Genomic DNA, 17,213 nt, shown 5'->3' with positions numbered 1-17,213 from the left:
ACTATAAAATACTACTTCAAAACGCTGTGGCTGATTTCCATAGCAACCATTTTGAGCAAAACTCTAGAAATTTAATTTCTCTCCTTGAGTGCAATAGCACACAATTGATCTTTCTTCACCATATTTAAATGACCTTTTTGGTCCATATTGAGGGTACCGTACCACCTTAAGGTTACCCCGGCAGAATTAGTCACAGTGGTCAGTTCTCTCTGTAAGTACGTTCAAAAACTGTTATTGAACGTTATGGAACCACTAGTGAACCATAATTTTCTTTTTTCTGTTCTGATTTTGTCACGAGCGTTGCACTTTCGGTCAACACTGACCGAGAACACGCAGCTGGATCTAGGGACAAGAATAAATTCCCTCTTCCACCTTGAAAGAGTACGTTAAATGAACCAAGCAGATGTCAAGGAAGCCGCCAGAAGGTAGCGGAATCGAAGGTACTTATGTCACGTCAGCAAAATTAATTAGTTGATTGGTTGTGGTCTTAGGCTTTAGATTGGTGGTACAGCCTGTTTTAGCGTTTCTGATGTCGTCGTTCTGACTATTCCAGACCATTTATAATGTAAGATTCACGATGTATAATGTCTGCTCTCTAAAGCCCTCAGATGTACTTGCAAACTTGTTCACCCTGTTACGAGGATGTTGTATACTAACTATGACACTGAAAACTAAGGTCGGTTATTCATAAAATTACTACTATAATATCTAGGCCTCTTTCGCAGCCGTTATTAGGGTCATTTCACGATGTGCTTATTTTCTCTCGGGTGGAACCGGCGTTTCAGTTTATTGAGCTGTTTTGTGTACTCTTCTTAGAGTCTAAATATAGTCGAGCTTACGTTTAGTCAAATTTGTTGATCATTGGGAAGTTGTGTAATAGAACGTTGTATTTTTAGTAGGAATCCAGTCTTCTCTTTCTACCTCTATCTTGTGCACTCACTTGAAGATCTGGGGCGCAATATTCATTTTGGTGTTGTAAGTATTACGTGAGCATCACCACAGCAATGTATAGATATATACCCCATCCCTACTTCGCTTCACGAGTTGACGCTACTCCTTTCCTTCTGCACAACACTTTAGCTAAATCTAATGACTTTAACCAAAAGCTCTGTTCTATCCCTGGCACCAGTACATAGTTGGCTTTGTCTGTCCAGCATTCAGTAGCATTCTAAACGAAAATAGCTTTTTACATGATGGTAATTAGTCTAGTCAAGTTTCTTCATTTCGTGACTTAAATGTTGCAATGGAAAAGCTAGCTTCTCCCTGAGCAAGCTCTTCTGTGGTCCTGGTTTGCTTCCAGGACAGAAAATTTTACAACTACCGTTGTGGTTTGTGTTGAGCGATGCTCCCGTATAATGGCCAGTTTGGTCTTCCGTAGATTTGAACCCTAGCCTGAATTTACGCCTCCTTCTAGGGTTGAGCATTCTAGAGGAGGAGGCTGAATTTCGGGCTAATTGGACAAATTAATTTCATTCCACAAATTAAGAGTCTATCATATTGTAATAACACAACTTGAACGTCAACTTTTCTAAGAAATAAGTTACAAAATTCTGTACCACGCTGTCTAATCCGGAAACTACTCGCAACCGATCCAATGTTTAGTTCACGTTCTTCTTTCGACAGTTTTCCTATCTATTTGTAAAGGCAACAAACCATTTACCAGATGTTAAAATTCCAAAATGGCTCCGAGGCTCAGGGAAATAAAACAAACGCCCCCCCCCCCCCCCAAAAAAAAAAAAAATAAATAAATTATTATTTTCCCCCAACCTTGATGTGATTTCTTTTGTTTTATTGCCCAAGGCTGGGAGCCAAGTTAGATTTTTTAACAAATCGAAAATGGCTTATTGAATTGCCCTAACATAGGATAGCCACTGTTCTGTAAATTCCTATAAAGTTTCTAACCTGTTACAAGGGGAAACCTGAACTGCTCAATCATATCTGACCAAAGTATGCTCTTGGGGTTTCCCTGTGAGTTTAAACTGATCTATGCTTATTCCTGGTCTATATTTTTTTTATCGTTGTTTACGGAGAGTAAGTTAACATAGGTGGTGTTATCGCTCTTCAAATTAGTAATGATAGATATGCCCTGTGCCGCACAGACTACTTACTGGAAGTTTCTACTCCCAGACAGAGTCGCGTTAAACCAACGAGATGACGTAGGGTTACAAAATCTTAACCGCCTTTAAAGGGTTTCTTTTTCTTTTTTTTCTTTTTTTTCTTTTTTTTTTTTTTTTTCCTGATGGCTACGATCTCATTTTGCTCGATAGAGTTAGGTCTTTTTATGCAAACTTTTTTTTAAGCCACGATCAACCACGGATAACAAAGATATGCTGAAGACAAAACACCGTCAAGTCTCAGGTTTTGAATCAATTACCTTTAGAGACGTTGAAGGAAAGGGAAACAAGTTTTCCGTTTTTTGCCATTTTCTTAGCAGAGCAATTAAACAGATGAGACACTTTATATATTGTATACATACCCCAGGCAATGTCGGTGTATCCTCCAAACACGTAATGTTTTTTTCTAATTATAGTAACAGTGTGGGGCTTGCTATCACAGCGACTGTGGAATGTACTTGCAGCCCAGCCGTGAGAGGAGGCGCGGTAACACAGTTTCCAAATGTGTGAACCAGGCACAGGATCTAAAAATCGGCTGAGATGACTGATGAAGAAGTGATTGCTTTGGATAATATCTGACTGTATTTCCATCCCTAAAATCAAGGAAAGTAGGTATAGTAAGTTGCAGTCCTCACGGTTTTATTCTCAGCGCAACTCATTTACGTATATATGATTATGCATATATTTTACCTTGTTTCAACTTCTAGCCACAAAAATAAATAAATAAATAAATAAGTAAATAAATAAATTAATAAATAAATAAATAAGTAAATAAATAAATTAAATAAATAAATAAATAAGTAAATAAATAAATAAATAAGTAAATAAATAAATAAATAAATAAGTAAATAAATAAAACTCGCTTTGACTGAATGACTGAAATAAAAATGAATGAATGAAGACATTAGGCGAGTTACATTCAAAGAGTTATGTTCTCGAGTACATGTAATCGGAAACCATGCAGTTTAAACTACTGACTGACTTTAAAAAAATGCTGTGTTCCGCGATCAAAATCGATTTAATTATATGTAATTAGTAATAGTAACTGGACCTCGTGTCGCACAATAGGCCACCTTATATTTTAACATGGCTCCGGGGCCTTCATGACAAACTTCTATGTTTGGTGTTGCATTCAACTCTCTTTTGGGAATTGAGAGACAAAAGACAATTAAAACAAAAAAAAGAAAAAGAAAAATACAGTTTTTACCCCGAAAGCCTCGGAACCATGTTAGAATATTGATATATCGCCGAACGGGGCCTATTCAGGGGATAATCGCGCGGGTAATTCCAAAATCGGACGAGCGCGTAGCACGAGGCCGATTTGAAATTACGAGCATGATTACTTCCTGAATCGTACGACACGAGGTCCAGTTACTAATTACTCGTATCTTTAGAAGCTTAAACAACGTGGACGGAGAAGCCGGGTTAGACGCCAAGTTAAAAATGAATTTTATCAGCGAAATTTGCAATTTTTTAGACTTGTTCAGAACCCCAGCAGCTCTAAAAACGTGCTCAGGCTAAATATGCAATGACAGCGTTCAATTCCAAATGGAAATACGAAACATTAGCCGTCGTCGTGCGCGTTCCTCAGACTACCAGGGACTTCGTCACTTCACGTTCTTGTTTTGCAGAGAAAAGCAAAGAAATGTACAAAGATTTATAACGCACGTGCACAGCTAGTGTTTTGCTTATTAAACCTCTTTGTTTGATGACGTTCTCGGTGCCCTCGTCGTTGTGGTTTTCTTAAGTTTCCTTATTAAGACAAACTTTAAACTTAAAAAAAAAGAAAGTATTTTGAGAACTTCTTTTGACCGAAAACATCAGTAGCGCTCCCCATAAGTTTTCAAAACTGTGGGAAACATGAAGAAGAAAGTCATTAAAGCGCGTATAATTGACTCGTAAATTACGGAAGTATCCAATCACAGGTGTTCAATTGAAACTTCTTTGTAATTGGATACGTTTAATTGGACACCCATTTTGATTGATCTTCGAATATGCGACGAATAGGCGCACGAAGAACCAATCACGATCCATAATTTTAATATAGATATGCTTATCGTAAAATTATAATTTGGTTGGGGGTAAGAGCTGCTATCTACATAACCTTATTTCAATTTCAAACTCGAATGTCATGCTTCTCTCCAAAATACTGTAGTCCCAATGGTCATATCTATGCTTTTTTTTTTTTTCCAAGTAGCATTGCAAGCGCTAACTTTGCAAATTAAAGTTAACAAGTTGCAAGTTGTTTTACGTCTTAATTCGGCCTTTATTTTTCCCATACTTCGTACCGACAAAAGAAAAAAATATCATGAAAGCTACGTAGTCGCTTTCAAACTATAACGTATTACTCAAGAGCAAAATTTCGCCGCCTTCTCTGTAAGAAGGGGATATGGAGGTTAAGCAGCTAGTACCACGACGCCCAGGAAATATCAATCAAAAAACAAATCAAGTATATAAAGTAGCCAAAATACCACCGATTATCACCGACGAGATTTCGCGTCACACTATTACACAGACAGAATTACCTCGCCGATGATCATATCATCGGCGAGGTCTTGTGTCCCCTATTTTGTGATATGGTTAGACTAGTACGAGTAAGAGCTTGTGTTTAATACAATGATCTATTATTATTAAGAAGCAACGTATGGAATCAATAGTTATTCTTCCAAAAAAGATGACCTCCAGTACTTCCGTGACGTCATCTGCAAACACCATTGTATAGAGACGCTCGGACATTAAGTGCTGTAGTGTTTTGTCTTCAACATATCGTCACCGCTCCTTTATTATTGATTTTCGGATTATAGTAGATTAATCGTTTGTTATTTATTACCTAGATATTTCAAAGTATAAACGTATATATTACATGATCCCAGTAGATTGCACGAGGGCTGATTCCCTGACCACGAACCATTCCTCAAGCAGTGACGTTCAGAGGGCCCTTTCAGCCAGTAACCAGGCTTACAACTGAATGAAACTCTCTTCCCTTCCCAAAATTGCTGACCATAAATAAAACCAAGTTCCAGGCTTTCGAGAGGTGGGCAGATTCTTCGACCTTAATTAAAGTGAATGGAGGTACATGTATAAGTAGCGTGCTATCGAACAAAACTTTACTAATGTATCTCGTTCAAACTGTTTTACATACATTTCTTGTTAACATCGACCAGATTACTACAAAGGCACGCAGACGGAAACATAAATCACATTACTTACATTTAGGTTGTATACCACTCCAGTTACCAGAAGGCAGGCACACTCTAGTTGTTGGTCCAATTAAGCGATATCCCGGATGACAAATGAACGACACGGATTCCCCAGTCCAGTATCGTGAGCCAAGTTTTTGTCCGTTTAATGGAGAACCCGGGTCAAGACAATCCACTAAAACTTAAAAGAAGAAATTGAATCGTTAAAAGAACTTATCATTTGTACAGAATATACTGTGAAGCATATAATTAAAAAAAAAAAAAAAAAAAAAAAAAACTAGAGCGTTTCTGTCGCGGAACTATCGGCTGATAATTGCCTAGCGAAAATTTGATGTTCTTAAAGCAAATATGCAAGTTTAAAGAGCGTCGAATTTCTTAGGGGCAACTATTAGGCCGATAGTTCTGAGACATAAACAGTTTATTGTCTTTATTGTTCACCACTAAATTTTCTTCCGGGAGCTAGTTTAAACATCGTATCGAATTATTCCCAACTGTTTTAGATGAAACCCGTTCAAACCAAATGTAAATTTGAAAAAAGAAAACAGACAAAAACCAATTTAAAACAATTTCAATTGTTTATTTTCTATAAGCCCGCCGGTTTACAGATACATTTTCATGGACGAGTACAATCCATCCGGGTATTTTCTTCGGACGGGCACTATGGGCTGACAGTGTCTCTCCGCGGATGAACCCTATCGCGTCACGTAATTAACTTAAACCAATAAGAATTGAAGAAAATAACGGGTTATAGAATACTTGTACGTGTTCATATGGCGCTACCACTAATATCTACCTTCTGCCCACAAACCCTCTCCCCACGCAATCACCCACCCCAAATGATACCTCTTGTCACATACCTACAGTACGTTTTTACCGACAAAATCTCTCTATCGTAAAAGGCCCTCCAGGAAATTTCTGCCCTAAATAATTTCAATTCACGCAAGGGAAGTTGTCAGTTAAAGCACTTGCAAACGATTAAAGATGTCTTATTTAACCGAAACTGCTTTGAGTTATATCCAAAGTACACTGTTTGTATAGCTGACATTAATTTACACTACAGATTCAATGTTTTCCAAAAACATCTCGGTATAGCAGATAGTTAACATCGCAAAATGTCTTTTTCTTACAGACCTTATAGAAAATGAACTCATTTTCCATTTAAGTCAGGGAACAAAAAGAAATGAACTGCTGACATACTCAGAGTTGTGTTGGCTTCCGCTGTCCCATTCTTATCATTTTCGAATAGACACGTGTAGATCCCAGCGTCACTCGGGTTGACGTGATGAATCACAAACTCACTTGTTATCAAATCATTCTCCTCGTGCGCCACCGTAGAAATTATGCTTCCATCCTTGAACCATTTGACTTTAGGTAGCGGCAAGCCACGGGCAGAACAATTTAACTTGACAGAATCACCAACATTCTGCACTCGAATTTCACTGGGAGGACTAGACACTATGTACGGATTCACTTAAAGAAGTAAAAACATCAATCATTATGTCCGCTCTATCTTCTCAAACGAAAAAAAAATAAAAAAATAAAAAATAGAGAACATAATTTTTGATTCTAAGCTTACCAACATCTTTCACAATGATCCATATCACTCCCATGATACCCCTCATGGCCAATTCATTAGCTCCCTGGCAAACGTAAGCACCGCCATCATCCTCTGTTGTGTGTTTTATCATAAGTTTGTTCCCATGAATGACATGTCTGTTGATTGGAAGTTGCTTGAGTGGTCTTGACCACGTGATCACAGGGAAGGGATAACCAAATATGTCACATTTGAGAATCATGTCCCAGTTCTTGTAAGCAGTTACTGAACCCTTTGGCTTTGTGACAAACTTTGCAGGTACTACAAATAGAGTAGGAAGAATAAAGAACTGATAACATATAGAGTCTCTAGATCGAACTTATTTTGTCATTGTCTGAGTTTCATACGGTAAAATTACTTGGTATCAAAAGAAAAATTGATGCTCGCTTTGTACATTATCGTTGATTATTGTCGATATGTAAAATTGAATCTACAATGGGTGACAAAAGTCTTTAGACACTTTGCTGTTTTGGATTACTTAAAATGAATTTGACCCCTCAACTCTACGATACAACCTCCTGATCCTCTCTCTTTCCTGTGCACTATTGAAAAGGGGTAGGGGGTCTAGCTTTCAATGTAAACCGAATTTTAAATGGAATAATTGAAATATGGAAATTAGGACTCGATTCAGTCAACTTTCTAAACTACATTTGACACCCATTGTAGGTTTGCCTAAATTAAATCTACTACTGAACAGTATACGTGAAAAACTAGGCTGAAGTCCGAGTTAATTCAGAGAAATCATCTCTGGTATGGTCAGTGAGAAATGTTGTTTCGCGTAAGCTGTTGTATTAAAATTCCAAATTATGGTATTAGTTATTTTAGCAACAAAATAGTTAAGCTATTTTCTTCAAGGTGCAGTCAATTGTTCCATGTGCAAGTTGCAGATAACGCTTCAAGTTTGCTTTACCCTTTTGTGAGGTGATGTTGAAACCAGGACGAGGTCACTTGTTTCCAAATATAACGCCGAGGTAATTACATTCGTTAAATTCAATGCTGCACTTACCGTTCACAGTTACATTAACTGAAAACTGAACTCTGCCCAACAGATTCTCCGCTGTGCAAGTGTAGATGCCGTGATCTTCATACAATATGTTCATTATTTCCAAATGTCTTTTCTTAAACTGTTTCTTTTCTACCTCTAGCACTTGACCATCTTTATACCACGTGATTGCCGGCGGTGGGAACCCAGCTGCTTTGCAAGGTAAAGTCACGTTTTGTTTTTCTTTCACCGTCATGGAAGAAGAAGGCTTTGTAACAAAGTGTGGTGATTCTGTAAACATATTAAAGTAGGTGGTTCTTGTTATAACTCTGTCACGTTTGAGGTGTAAGTTTACTTGTAGGTCAGCGAGCTAAGCCCTGTATTCAAACACCAACGTTAACCAAACATTATGAATGCTTCAGCGCCATCATCGAGTTATTATGCACCTGAAAAGTTATCACGAAAAAACGGTAAGAATTTCTTGAGGTACAGCCCAAATCAAATTTAGCTTTTCTACTTGAACTTTTCCAGTTGTGACAAAACCCCAGGTCAGTTTTGCTTGGGGCTTGGTCGGCTCCAATGTAAACAATGTACATGTTGGATGAATAACTTTTGATCGTAGTAAATTTCGAACGAATATCTGTACGCTACACTATTTACACTAATAAAATACCTTAAATAATTGCACAATACATTGTCTTCGCTAGCCAAACTTTATGAAATTTAACTTTGTCTCTCTATTGTTTAACTCTTAGCTTGTTCAAGCTGAGTATCGTAAACCGAAGCACTAAGAGCTATACAGATAACACAGGTGGTTGTGCCGTTCTGGGAAATAAGCGAGAATGTGTCCAATTACACCCCGCTTCTCTCTTCTCCTTTTATTTAGAGTACGGTGGGCTAGGCCAATCTTTACTTCGCTACTCCTGTACTTTGCTCAGCTCCTCTAGATCCTCGGAATCACCGCCATTAAAAACGGCAAGACCTACTCATTCTTTGTTACGCCTCATCGAACAGGAATTTTAAGTAATCAGTTAGCTAGACAGATTGTTTAAAACACGATTTCCGAACAGTTGCGCCGAAACACTTTCTATCCTATAAGTTAATAATGATGGTGAATTTTAAGCTCGGTAATGAAATGTGAAGGTGAATTAATCCACATGACACGAGCGTGGAACAAAGAAAAATTCTGAGTCCCCGACAGGAATCGAACCCATGACCTCCCGAACACGGGCGGGCGCTCTATCCACTGAGCTACGAGAACTCATGGAGAGCAAGGTCATTTAACTGAGTTCTATATGACAGGTGTCCTGTATACTGCTAGGATCAACGCTATCGAATTCATCGTGAGTAGTGATAAGTTAATAATGATGGTGAATTTTAAGCTCTCCATGAGTTCTCGTAGCTCAGTGGATAGAGCGCCCGCCCGGTGTTCGGGAGGTTATTGGTTCGATTCCTGTCGGGGACTCAGAATTTTTCTTTGTCCCACGCTCGTGTCATGTTGACTAATTCACCTTCACATTTCATTACCGAGCTTAAAATTCACCATCATTATTAACTTATCACTACTCACGATGAATTCGATAGCGTTGATCCTAGCAGTATACAGGACACCTGTCATATAGAACTCAGTTAAATGACCTTGCTTTCCATGAGTTCTCGTAGCTCAGTGGATAGAGCGCCCGTCTGGTGTTCGGGAGGTCATGGGTTCGATTCCTGTCGGGGACTCAGAATTTTTCTTTGTTCCACGCTCGTGTCATGTTGATTAATTCACCTTCACTTTCTATTCTATTGACTGCTTTAATTTGGAAAGCACTGGTTACTTCACATGTTACATGAAAAAAAAAAAAAATTCTTCTTGTTCTTTTATTGCTCTCTCAAATTATATTCCAAGTATACTTGTATTTTAATTTGGTCTTCCTGTCTGGTCTAATAGCGGTTAATGTATTTTTCAACTGTATCATCTTATAACGCATCCGAATTGATTAGGGTAGATTACCCTTCAAGGACCTCATCGACCTCACTATTCACAACAGGTGATTAAAATTGGTTTTCAGTTTCATCATTAATAATACTGCAACTGTTTGGAAGCGGATAAATCTATCCTATATTAAATCAAAATTGTATCAATCACTTTTAAGCAATTCAGTCCGGTCTATTCTCACGTGTCATTATGCCCAATTGTTTGAAAACACGACGTAAAAAACTAATGATGATTTAACAAACACGAGCAATAATGGATGGAGATTAACTATCACGTCCCTTATGGTTCAAGCTAGGACAGCAGGCCAACTCTAAAATGTAAGATATAAAAGAAGAAACCGACACACCGTAGGACGATGTTTTCGAAGGTGTACTAAGACACATCAATTCAAGTCACATCCACTTCTACACAGCCGTCAATCATCACACTGCACTACAGCTTCATCTCCACGCCAAATATTCTTACCTAACTGGCGACCATTACTGGGACTTCCTTTACGTTGTGAAGATTTACCAGAGGGGCCTGCAGGTCCGGGGGATCCTGGTAATCCTCTGCTACCTCGTTTTCCCTGGCGTCCAGGGGGACCCGCGGTTCCCTTTCTTCCTCTTCTACCACTTGGCCCGGGAGGGCCCTGGGGACCAGTAGGTCCAGGTGAACCGGGAGGTCCTGGTAACCCTCGAGGTCCTACACGACATGATAAAATTAACACAAGCTCGGTCATCTTACATACGGGAACTGGAATAGGCTCGTGCATTGGAAGATTTAACTAACGCACAAATCTTACCTTCCACACAAACTATTCTTTCATTACTTGTTTCGTATGTCAAATTCTGTTGATTAATAAAATAAACTGTATTCAAAAAGTTCAAAATTAGCTCCCTTTTCTCTGATTCACAAGCCTTTACAAGTAACGAGATAAGCAATTATCACAACTAAGTATTCATTGTAAATTGTTGGCTTCACAGCAAAGAAAAAAAAAAATCAAAAGTAGAAGCATGCACCGTGGCGTTTAAATGACAATAAGTCGTGAAAGTTTTCCACGAACTTTGGGTTATTAATTTAATCTTCTATGTGATAATAAACGAAAACAAATAAATTGAAACAACATAAGTTCTGTAACTACATGTCAAGTTTCATGTTGTAATTATTTCCAATGAAGTGTGTTTTACAAAATTATATCGTTGGATGTTGTCCTTCAGTAGCATTTTAAATGAAAGTGGCAAAAGTTCATCTGAGGCCTTACACTACTGTAAAATGACATTAAAGTCGTTTAAAAATCCAAGCTTTGGCCGATGTACGGCATCCTTAGGGATAAGAAAAAATATTCCGCTTAAGGCTTACACGCAGATATAAAGTAAAAACGTGTGAAAAGCGAAAGAATGTGGGGGGGGGGGGGTAGAATGCATGAGATCACTAATAAGAGACAAATATGAATAATAACGAATGATATGATCTAATGAGCGAGTGTCAAAACAAAGTCCACAAAGGCATCGAGATCAAGACCATTGTACTAAAAAGCGAACCCGCAAATCTACGACTGCTCGAAGTGCTTTACATACAAAACTACAAACCTGCCCTCAACTCCCGAGAAGAGCGCAGCGAATTCGCGGACCTTTTATTCTAAATATAATTATTTTAACATATCCAGAGACTCTTTGTACTTTGACACTCGCTCATTAGATCATATCATTCTTTTTTATTCATATTTGTACCTTATTATTTATCTCATACATTTTACCCCTCACATTCTTTCGCTTTTCACACGTTTTTACTTTACATCTGTATATAAGACTTACGCTAAATGTTTTTTTTTCTTATCCCTGATGATGCCGTAGAACGGCGAAAGCTTGGACTTTTAAACGACTTTAATATCATTTTACAGTAGTGTAAGGCCTCAATTGAACTTTTGCCACTTTCATTTGCAAAATTAAAAGAAAGAAACAGAGATGAAAAATCGGTGCTGGAAGTTTTAGTGTTGAGGCATGTAATGCTGACAACAACGTGAGAGCATCAGATAACCATGCAGACAGCTTTAATCTGATTGGAGTTGCTTATTTGTTTAATTGTATGCCTAAAAGCAGATTACTCTTCAGACTTACAAGGAAAGGCTTGTACGCCACACCCCTCCCTATTCAGATTTTATTGCAATTTTTATTTACTTTGTTACGCTGATACTTTGAGTCAGTTGTTTATTCATTCTTTGCAGATGTTTCGATACATGGATTGTTCCCCTATTTGTCATTTCTAGAGCAACCGCATTTCGGCATATCTGTCAATCAAAACCTAAGGTGTCTTTTTCAATAGGATTTGACGGATTTGTTTGTTTGTTTGTTTGTTTGTTTTTAAGTAGCATTGCACTATTGGTACGTAGTATCAAATTGCTGGTTTTTAAAGTGATTTCTAAATTCCGAAGTCGTGCCAAACATCGATCTTCAAGTGTTTTGAGTTTAGTAAACAATGCCGATCCTGTCTTGTACCCCGGAAGGTGACACTATTTACTCACCAAGAGATTTGATAGTGGTTAAGTTTCTAAATGCTGGATCTGTGTGTTGGACTTGCGCATTTGACCAAACATGCTATTTTGAAAGCATTTAGAGGGCTATCTACCTAATGCAAAATAAATTGTCGCCGTTGGCTCTTATTTAAAGTAATATTGCCCACCATACAAAAATGTCTAAAAGGCAGAACAGCAGGAGCAGTGATTGACACTCGATTGTATGAGCTACAAGAAGAATATTCTCTCAACAAGGAGCTGTTATTAGAATGTAATTGTGAATTATAAATTGCAGTGTTGCTAGTGTTACACAAAAGGGAACAAGTATTGGTATATATCTACTAATTAAAGTAAAGGTAGAATTGCTATAAAACTGTCACGCAGTTGTATCTAATACTACTACTAGACCCACCCATTTTTGCTCAGCCAAGGCCAAAGCAACGACAACGGCAAAAACATGAAGGAAAACTCAAACTCGTATATGTTAACGTTAACGCGCAGACGAAAATTAAACGCAAATGTGAAACCGAAACGCGCAAACGCAAACCCTTAAGTAAAGGCAAATACCAACCGAAACTGAAACACGCGAATGTGAAAAAAGAAAAAAGAAAAGAAAAGAAAAAGAAAAAGAAAAGAAAAGAAAAGAAAAGAAATTAAGGGAAAAAGTAGTCATCACAGATTTATGTTTGTTATTACTCTTTTTTTATGAACAAAGAGAGCGTTCTGCATGATGTTATCTTATGGGTAGCCCATGCAAAAACGATGAAGTGATCCCAACATTCAAAATTGATTTCGTTCGTCCATTGGAAAAAAAAAAATGTAACAGAAAAAAAATATATGCAAGTTTGAAAGAGGTATGATCAATTCAGATTGAAAATTGCCTTGTTCGACGTTTAAACCACACAAACAGGCCCTGATAATCGAAACTTTGGAGAGCGCATGAGTTTGGCGGACTCATTCTGTTTAATTTGAAGAAATAGAACTGCAAAGTTTTTCTTGGCCGAGGCTTTCAGCACGCAAGTCAAGCCATGTTGCCTGAATTCATCAGCTCCTTCTTTGTCGAGGTAACGACCTATCTGTACGTGAATCCCTCAGCAGTCTTAACTATGGCCGAGGAATAAACTGTTACCGAACAATGACGTGAAAGCAACAAACCTCAGATAACAAGCGTAAAACACCTAAATATAATTACACATTTCAGGGTTACTTGGTATGTCGACGCAACTTAACTAAATGCATACCGTTGTTTAATGAAATCCTGATGTTGAGGTGTTTAGGCTAAAAAGGTTCTTAGGTCACGTTTCCTATACAAGTAAAGTTAAAACCGAAAAAATGCTAAGCTCCATAAATGATCACAGTCGTAAGGGAAAAAAAGTAAAACTTAAGAATCTCTCTCTTTTTAAGTCAATCAAATGTCAATTAAATTCAGACAATTGAAGCTAAAAACAGACTTGATTTGACAAATGCGTTAGCGTCATTCCCCCGTAACACAAGTTTTGTTTATTTCTTTTGTTTATCTATATAGCGGATCGAGTTCTGACGTTTTCTTCTTTACTTAAATCTGTCCAAAGTTTCGCCACTTGCATTAGTTTTGTCGCTGCATCTGCATACCAGCATATGTGTTAATGTATTGAGTAGCGACAAAATTGAAACGGAACTAACATACGACTGTCAGTGGTAACTATGCTGACTAGAATATGTGCTGAACAAGCCCATATGAAGGAGTAAAACACGTGATCATGGTATTTTTTGTTGAAAGAAAATGTTCTCACACCAGTCCGCTAGACTGATGACAGATACGATTGATGACTCAACAGCACAGTATATTGGAGGACGAAAAACAAGCAACAGCAGCAACAGCAGAGGCAAACTGTAAAACTTCCTGAGAAGAGGGGGGTTAATAGGGGTAAATAAATCCACCCATCCGTGCAATTTTTTCGCTAAATCCGCCGATCCGCCAATATTTTCGTTCAAATCCGGAACCGCAGTTTTTGAAATCTTTCTGTGGCGTAGTTTCACTGCAACAGTAATATGTGATACTATTTTTTCCCTCTCCCTTTTGGGGTATGTGCGTACAAGTATATGCGGCGCCGAAATCTGTGGTTTTTGAGCGTTTTGGCCTGAACTATAGACCGGACGACATCGCAGTATTTTAGAAATCATGGGATAATAACTCAGTTTCTAATCTCAATACAATGGAAAACTGACCAAACAGATTTGCCACTTGGTTTTGTGTGAGAAGGAAACGGAAGTGTGAGAGCACATTGTCTAATAAACTGCTAAATGTGGATGCCATTTTCAAGTTCGCAAAAATTGTAAAGAATTCAACATATTGAATAAGGATCACAAAATTTAATGACGATGTTTCCTCCAAAGAAAGAAATAAAGGCGATAAAAGTTGAACGTGCCGACCAAAGATCTATGATCGGCACTTCATTTAGGATCCATGATCCGAACTTCAAGAAATGTAGAATCCCCCACTGAAATTCAGAGCTGATCCACGATCCGCCGTATTTTAGAAATCCGCCATTCCGCTCAATTTATGGCGAAAGTCCGCAATCCGCGCGCTTTTATGGGACAAATTTTAAAATCCGTCGATCGGCAAACCTATTCATCCCCCTCTGAGAAGATGCCAAAACAGGATAAAACGTTCATGAAATATGCTATTGGCGTTTTATTAAAGCACGCAACTGAGTTGCTTTGGTCCTAGTCAGTCATAAATACGACATAACTGGATCATATTTGATATTAAGTTATCCTGTTATGACCAACGAGAGCAGTATGACACCACAGTTGTTAGTGGTTTTAACCTTGGCACAAATTGCCAACATGGAAGCACGCGATGATGTGAACAAATCACCGACAAAAGTAAACTGATACATGGTTACATTAATAGTAGCTCAGTAAAATTTTCGCTCAGCATGGAGCCCTAATCTTAAAGTAAATCATAAGATTCTTGTATGCTCTCTGGAAGTTTTTCGAAAACACGTTCTACTTATTTCATGCATAGTCTAGCGGCAGGCCCTTCCGGAAATAATGCATTGTTTAAAGATGCGAGCTAATTAACCTAGATTCCACATAAAGATGTGACTTGAAAGTTAACGCGTCTGATGTTGAATATGCGCACTCCTGATATAATTAATTTCCTTTCGGATTCATTTTAGTGCCAGATAAAAGTATATTGATCAATTCAGCAAGGGCAGTGAGTAAGACAGTTTTTTCACAAACTAAAGAAGGCTCCCCTAAACAAATACATAATTTACATTTGCAATACGGTTTCTATGACCACACGTAATGTGAAAACTTACATTTCGAAGGCGATTTGTGTTTAAACAGGGGCTGCTGCATTTGCGGCACATGGATGGTCTGTCGACAGCTCTCTTAGCGACAGCTTCCTTCCTTTGCGATCCGCTTGGAGGCGAATGCGTAGATGTTGGTTTACCAATCACGCGATTGGTAAACTGATCTGGATGATTTACAACCAGCAAATCCTGTTCAACTGCTGTTAGACGAGAATCAAATCGATTCAAAGAATAGCACGTGAAACCAAGGGAACCCAACGTCAGAATTAAATTGAAAGAGAGGCCGACGAAGAGAGCGCTGGAGCGCTTATTGCCTTTGCTCTCCATCTTTGCTGATCTGCTAATAGATTGGGCGACTGATGGATGGTTGCTCTAACCTCCTTTTATCTATCATACAACATATAGCTGGTTTTGGTTTTCAGACGATCACGGGATGTTAAGTCAATGTTGACCTCTTTTTATGCTACTCATCTTATCATTTATTTGTCTTCGTATTGTGCACAACTCGTTTGAGTATCGGTTACAGCTTCCTTTTATGTTTATACCAACAACGAGACGGATCAGATTTTGATGAGCTGAGCGAAAGCAATTTGGATTTGTTTGAAGTTCAATTTAGCTCTTCGTTATCAGTATTTTGTATCGAAAAAAGATTTGAAATCGCTCCAGCTTTGTCTTTTGTTGCGCAAGTGTGGTCATGTGAAATATCATCACAGGTCAATCCGCGCTAATTAATTTAATTATGGAACTCTTTTCATCTCGTGATCCGACTGCTTGAACTCATCATCCGTGGTGCTTTTTTTCCTAAAGATAACAGCAGGCTGCGATTGCCAGGATTTTATACTAATTTACAACTCCGCTTCAGGCGACAGATTTTTTCAACACTAGTTTTGTTTCTTTCCTCGTTTCCCTAGTACTACCGGAAGGCTGCCGGAACCTGCCATTCTCCTACTGAACCGAGGCTTTCTGTGCTCTGGAAATGTAAAAAAAAAAAAAAAAAAAAAAAAGAAGCTTTGGATAAGGCGACTGCTGTTTTCGACGAATAGATGAGTTGTATTCTAGTATGAAAAAACAAAGTTTTAGGAATTTTGAAATTCCTGTTGAAATGTTTTCTTGAATATTCCATACAAAGTTACACGGCTCGTTAGTTTTGCCCTTGATGTAGATTGCCGACGCAACTGGGAACACTTGTTTGTGTCCACTAAGCGGCGATTGAACAGCATCCCAACTGGCACGCGATAGTATCAGTTTCAAGTTCAAAATTAATCAATGTGTCGTGCTTGATCCGTGCGCCTTATGACGGCAGGGATCTATTTTTACTGTTGGGTATTCATTACAAGTTGTGTTCCTTTCCCAATAGGTTGCCTCATAGATCATGTCCATTGTAGGCTCGAAAGCAGAAGTGTCATTTGTAAAAGGGTCACAACAGGATTTTTAGCTGTTAATCTTCGTTACATAATAGTATTCATTTTTAAGGTAGTTTCGAGGGGAAACTGACTTAATTGCCAGTTGCGATGGTCGAAGATGCTTCTCGGGATAACAAAAAAAC

At 38.2% G+C, this 17,213-nt stretch overlaps 2 protein-coding genes across 3 annotated transcripts in view; both read right to left on the bottom strand.

The window, feature by feature from the left end:
* LOC110066513 (uncharacterized) overlaps nucleotides 1–16,152 on the bottom strand; it is a 33,319-nt gene extending 17,167 nt beyond the window's left edge. Inside the window, exons 1-9 of one of the 2 annotated variants that reach the window (XM_089271121.1) lie at nucleotides 15,674–16,146; nucleotides 10,656–10,701; nucleotides 10,337–10,555; nucleotides 7,915–8,181; nucleotides 6,891–7,169; nucleotides 6,512–6,784; nucleotides 5,325–5,495; nucleotides 4,978–5,166; nucleotides 2,477–2,707 (exon numbers count right to left, since the gene is read on the bottom strand). In XM_089271121.1, the coding sequence (XP_089127247.1) occupies nucleotides 2,477–2,707; nucleotides 4,978–5,166; nucleotides 5,325–5,495; nucleotides 6,512–6,784; nucleotides 6,891–7,169; nucleotides 7,915–8,181; nucleotides 10,337–10,555; nucleotides 10,656–10,701; nucleotides 15,674–15,994 (1,996 nt within the window). In that variant the 5' untranslated portion in view covers nucleotides 15,995–16,146. Of the gene's footprint in view, nucleotides 1–2,476; nucleotides 2,708–4,977; nucleotides 5,167–5,324; nucleotides 5,496–6,511; nucleotides 6,785–6,890; nucleotides 7,170–7,914; nucleotides 8,182–10,336; nucleotides 10,556–10,655; nucleotides 10,702–15,673 lie in introns of both variants that reach the window. The other variant, XM_089271123.1, reaches the window with a different exon arrangement.
* The window catches only part of LOC110068142 (hemicentin-2-like), a 206,275-nt gene that overhangs the window by 90,804 nt on the left and 98,258 nt on the right, over nucleotides 1–17,213 (bottom strand). The window lies entirely within an intron of this gene.

Source organism: Orbicella faveolata, unplaced genomic scaffold (genome assembly GCF_042242905.1).
Source record: "Orbicella faveolata isolate gen_17 unplaced genomic scaffold, um_ofav_v1 contig_34, whole genome shotgun sequence".
Classification (NCBI taxonomy): domain Eukaryota; kingdom Metazoa; phylum Cnidaria; class Anthozoa; order Scleractinia; family Merulinidae; genus Orbicella; species Orbicella faveolata.
The sequence above is the reverse complement of the archived record's forward strand: the minus strand, read 5'-3'. Positions and strand labels throughout refer to the sequence as shown.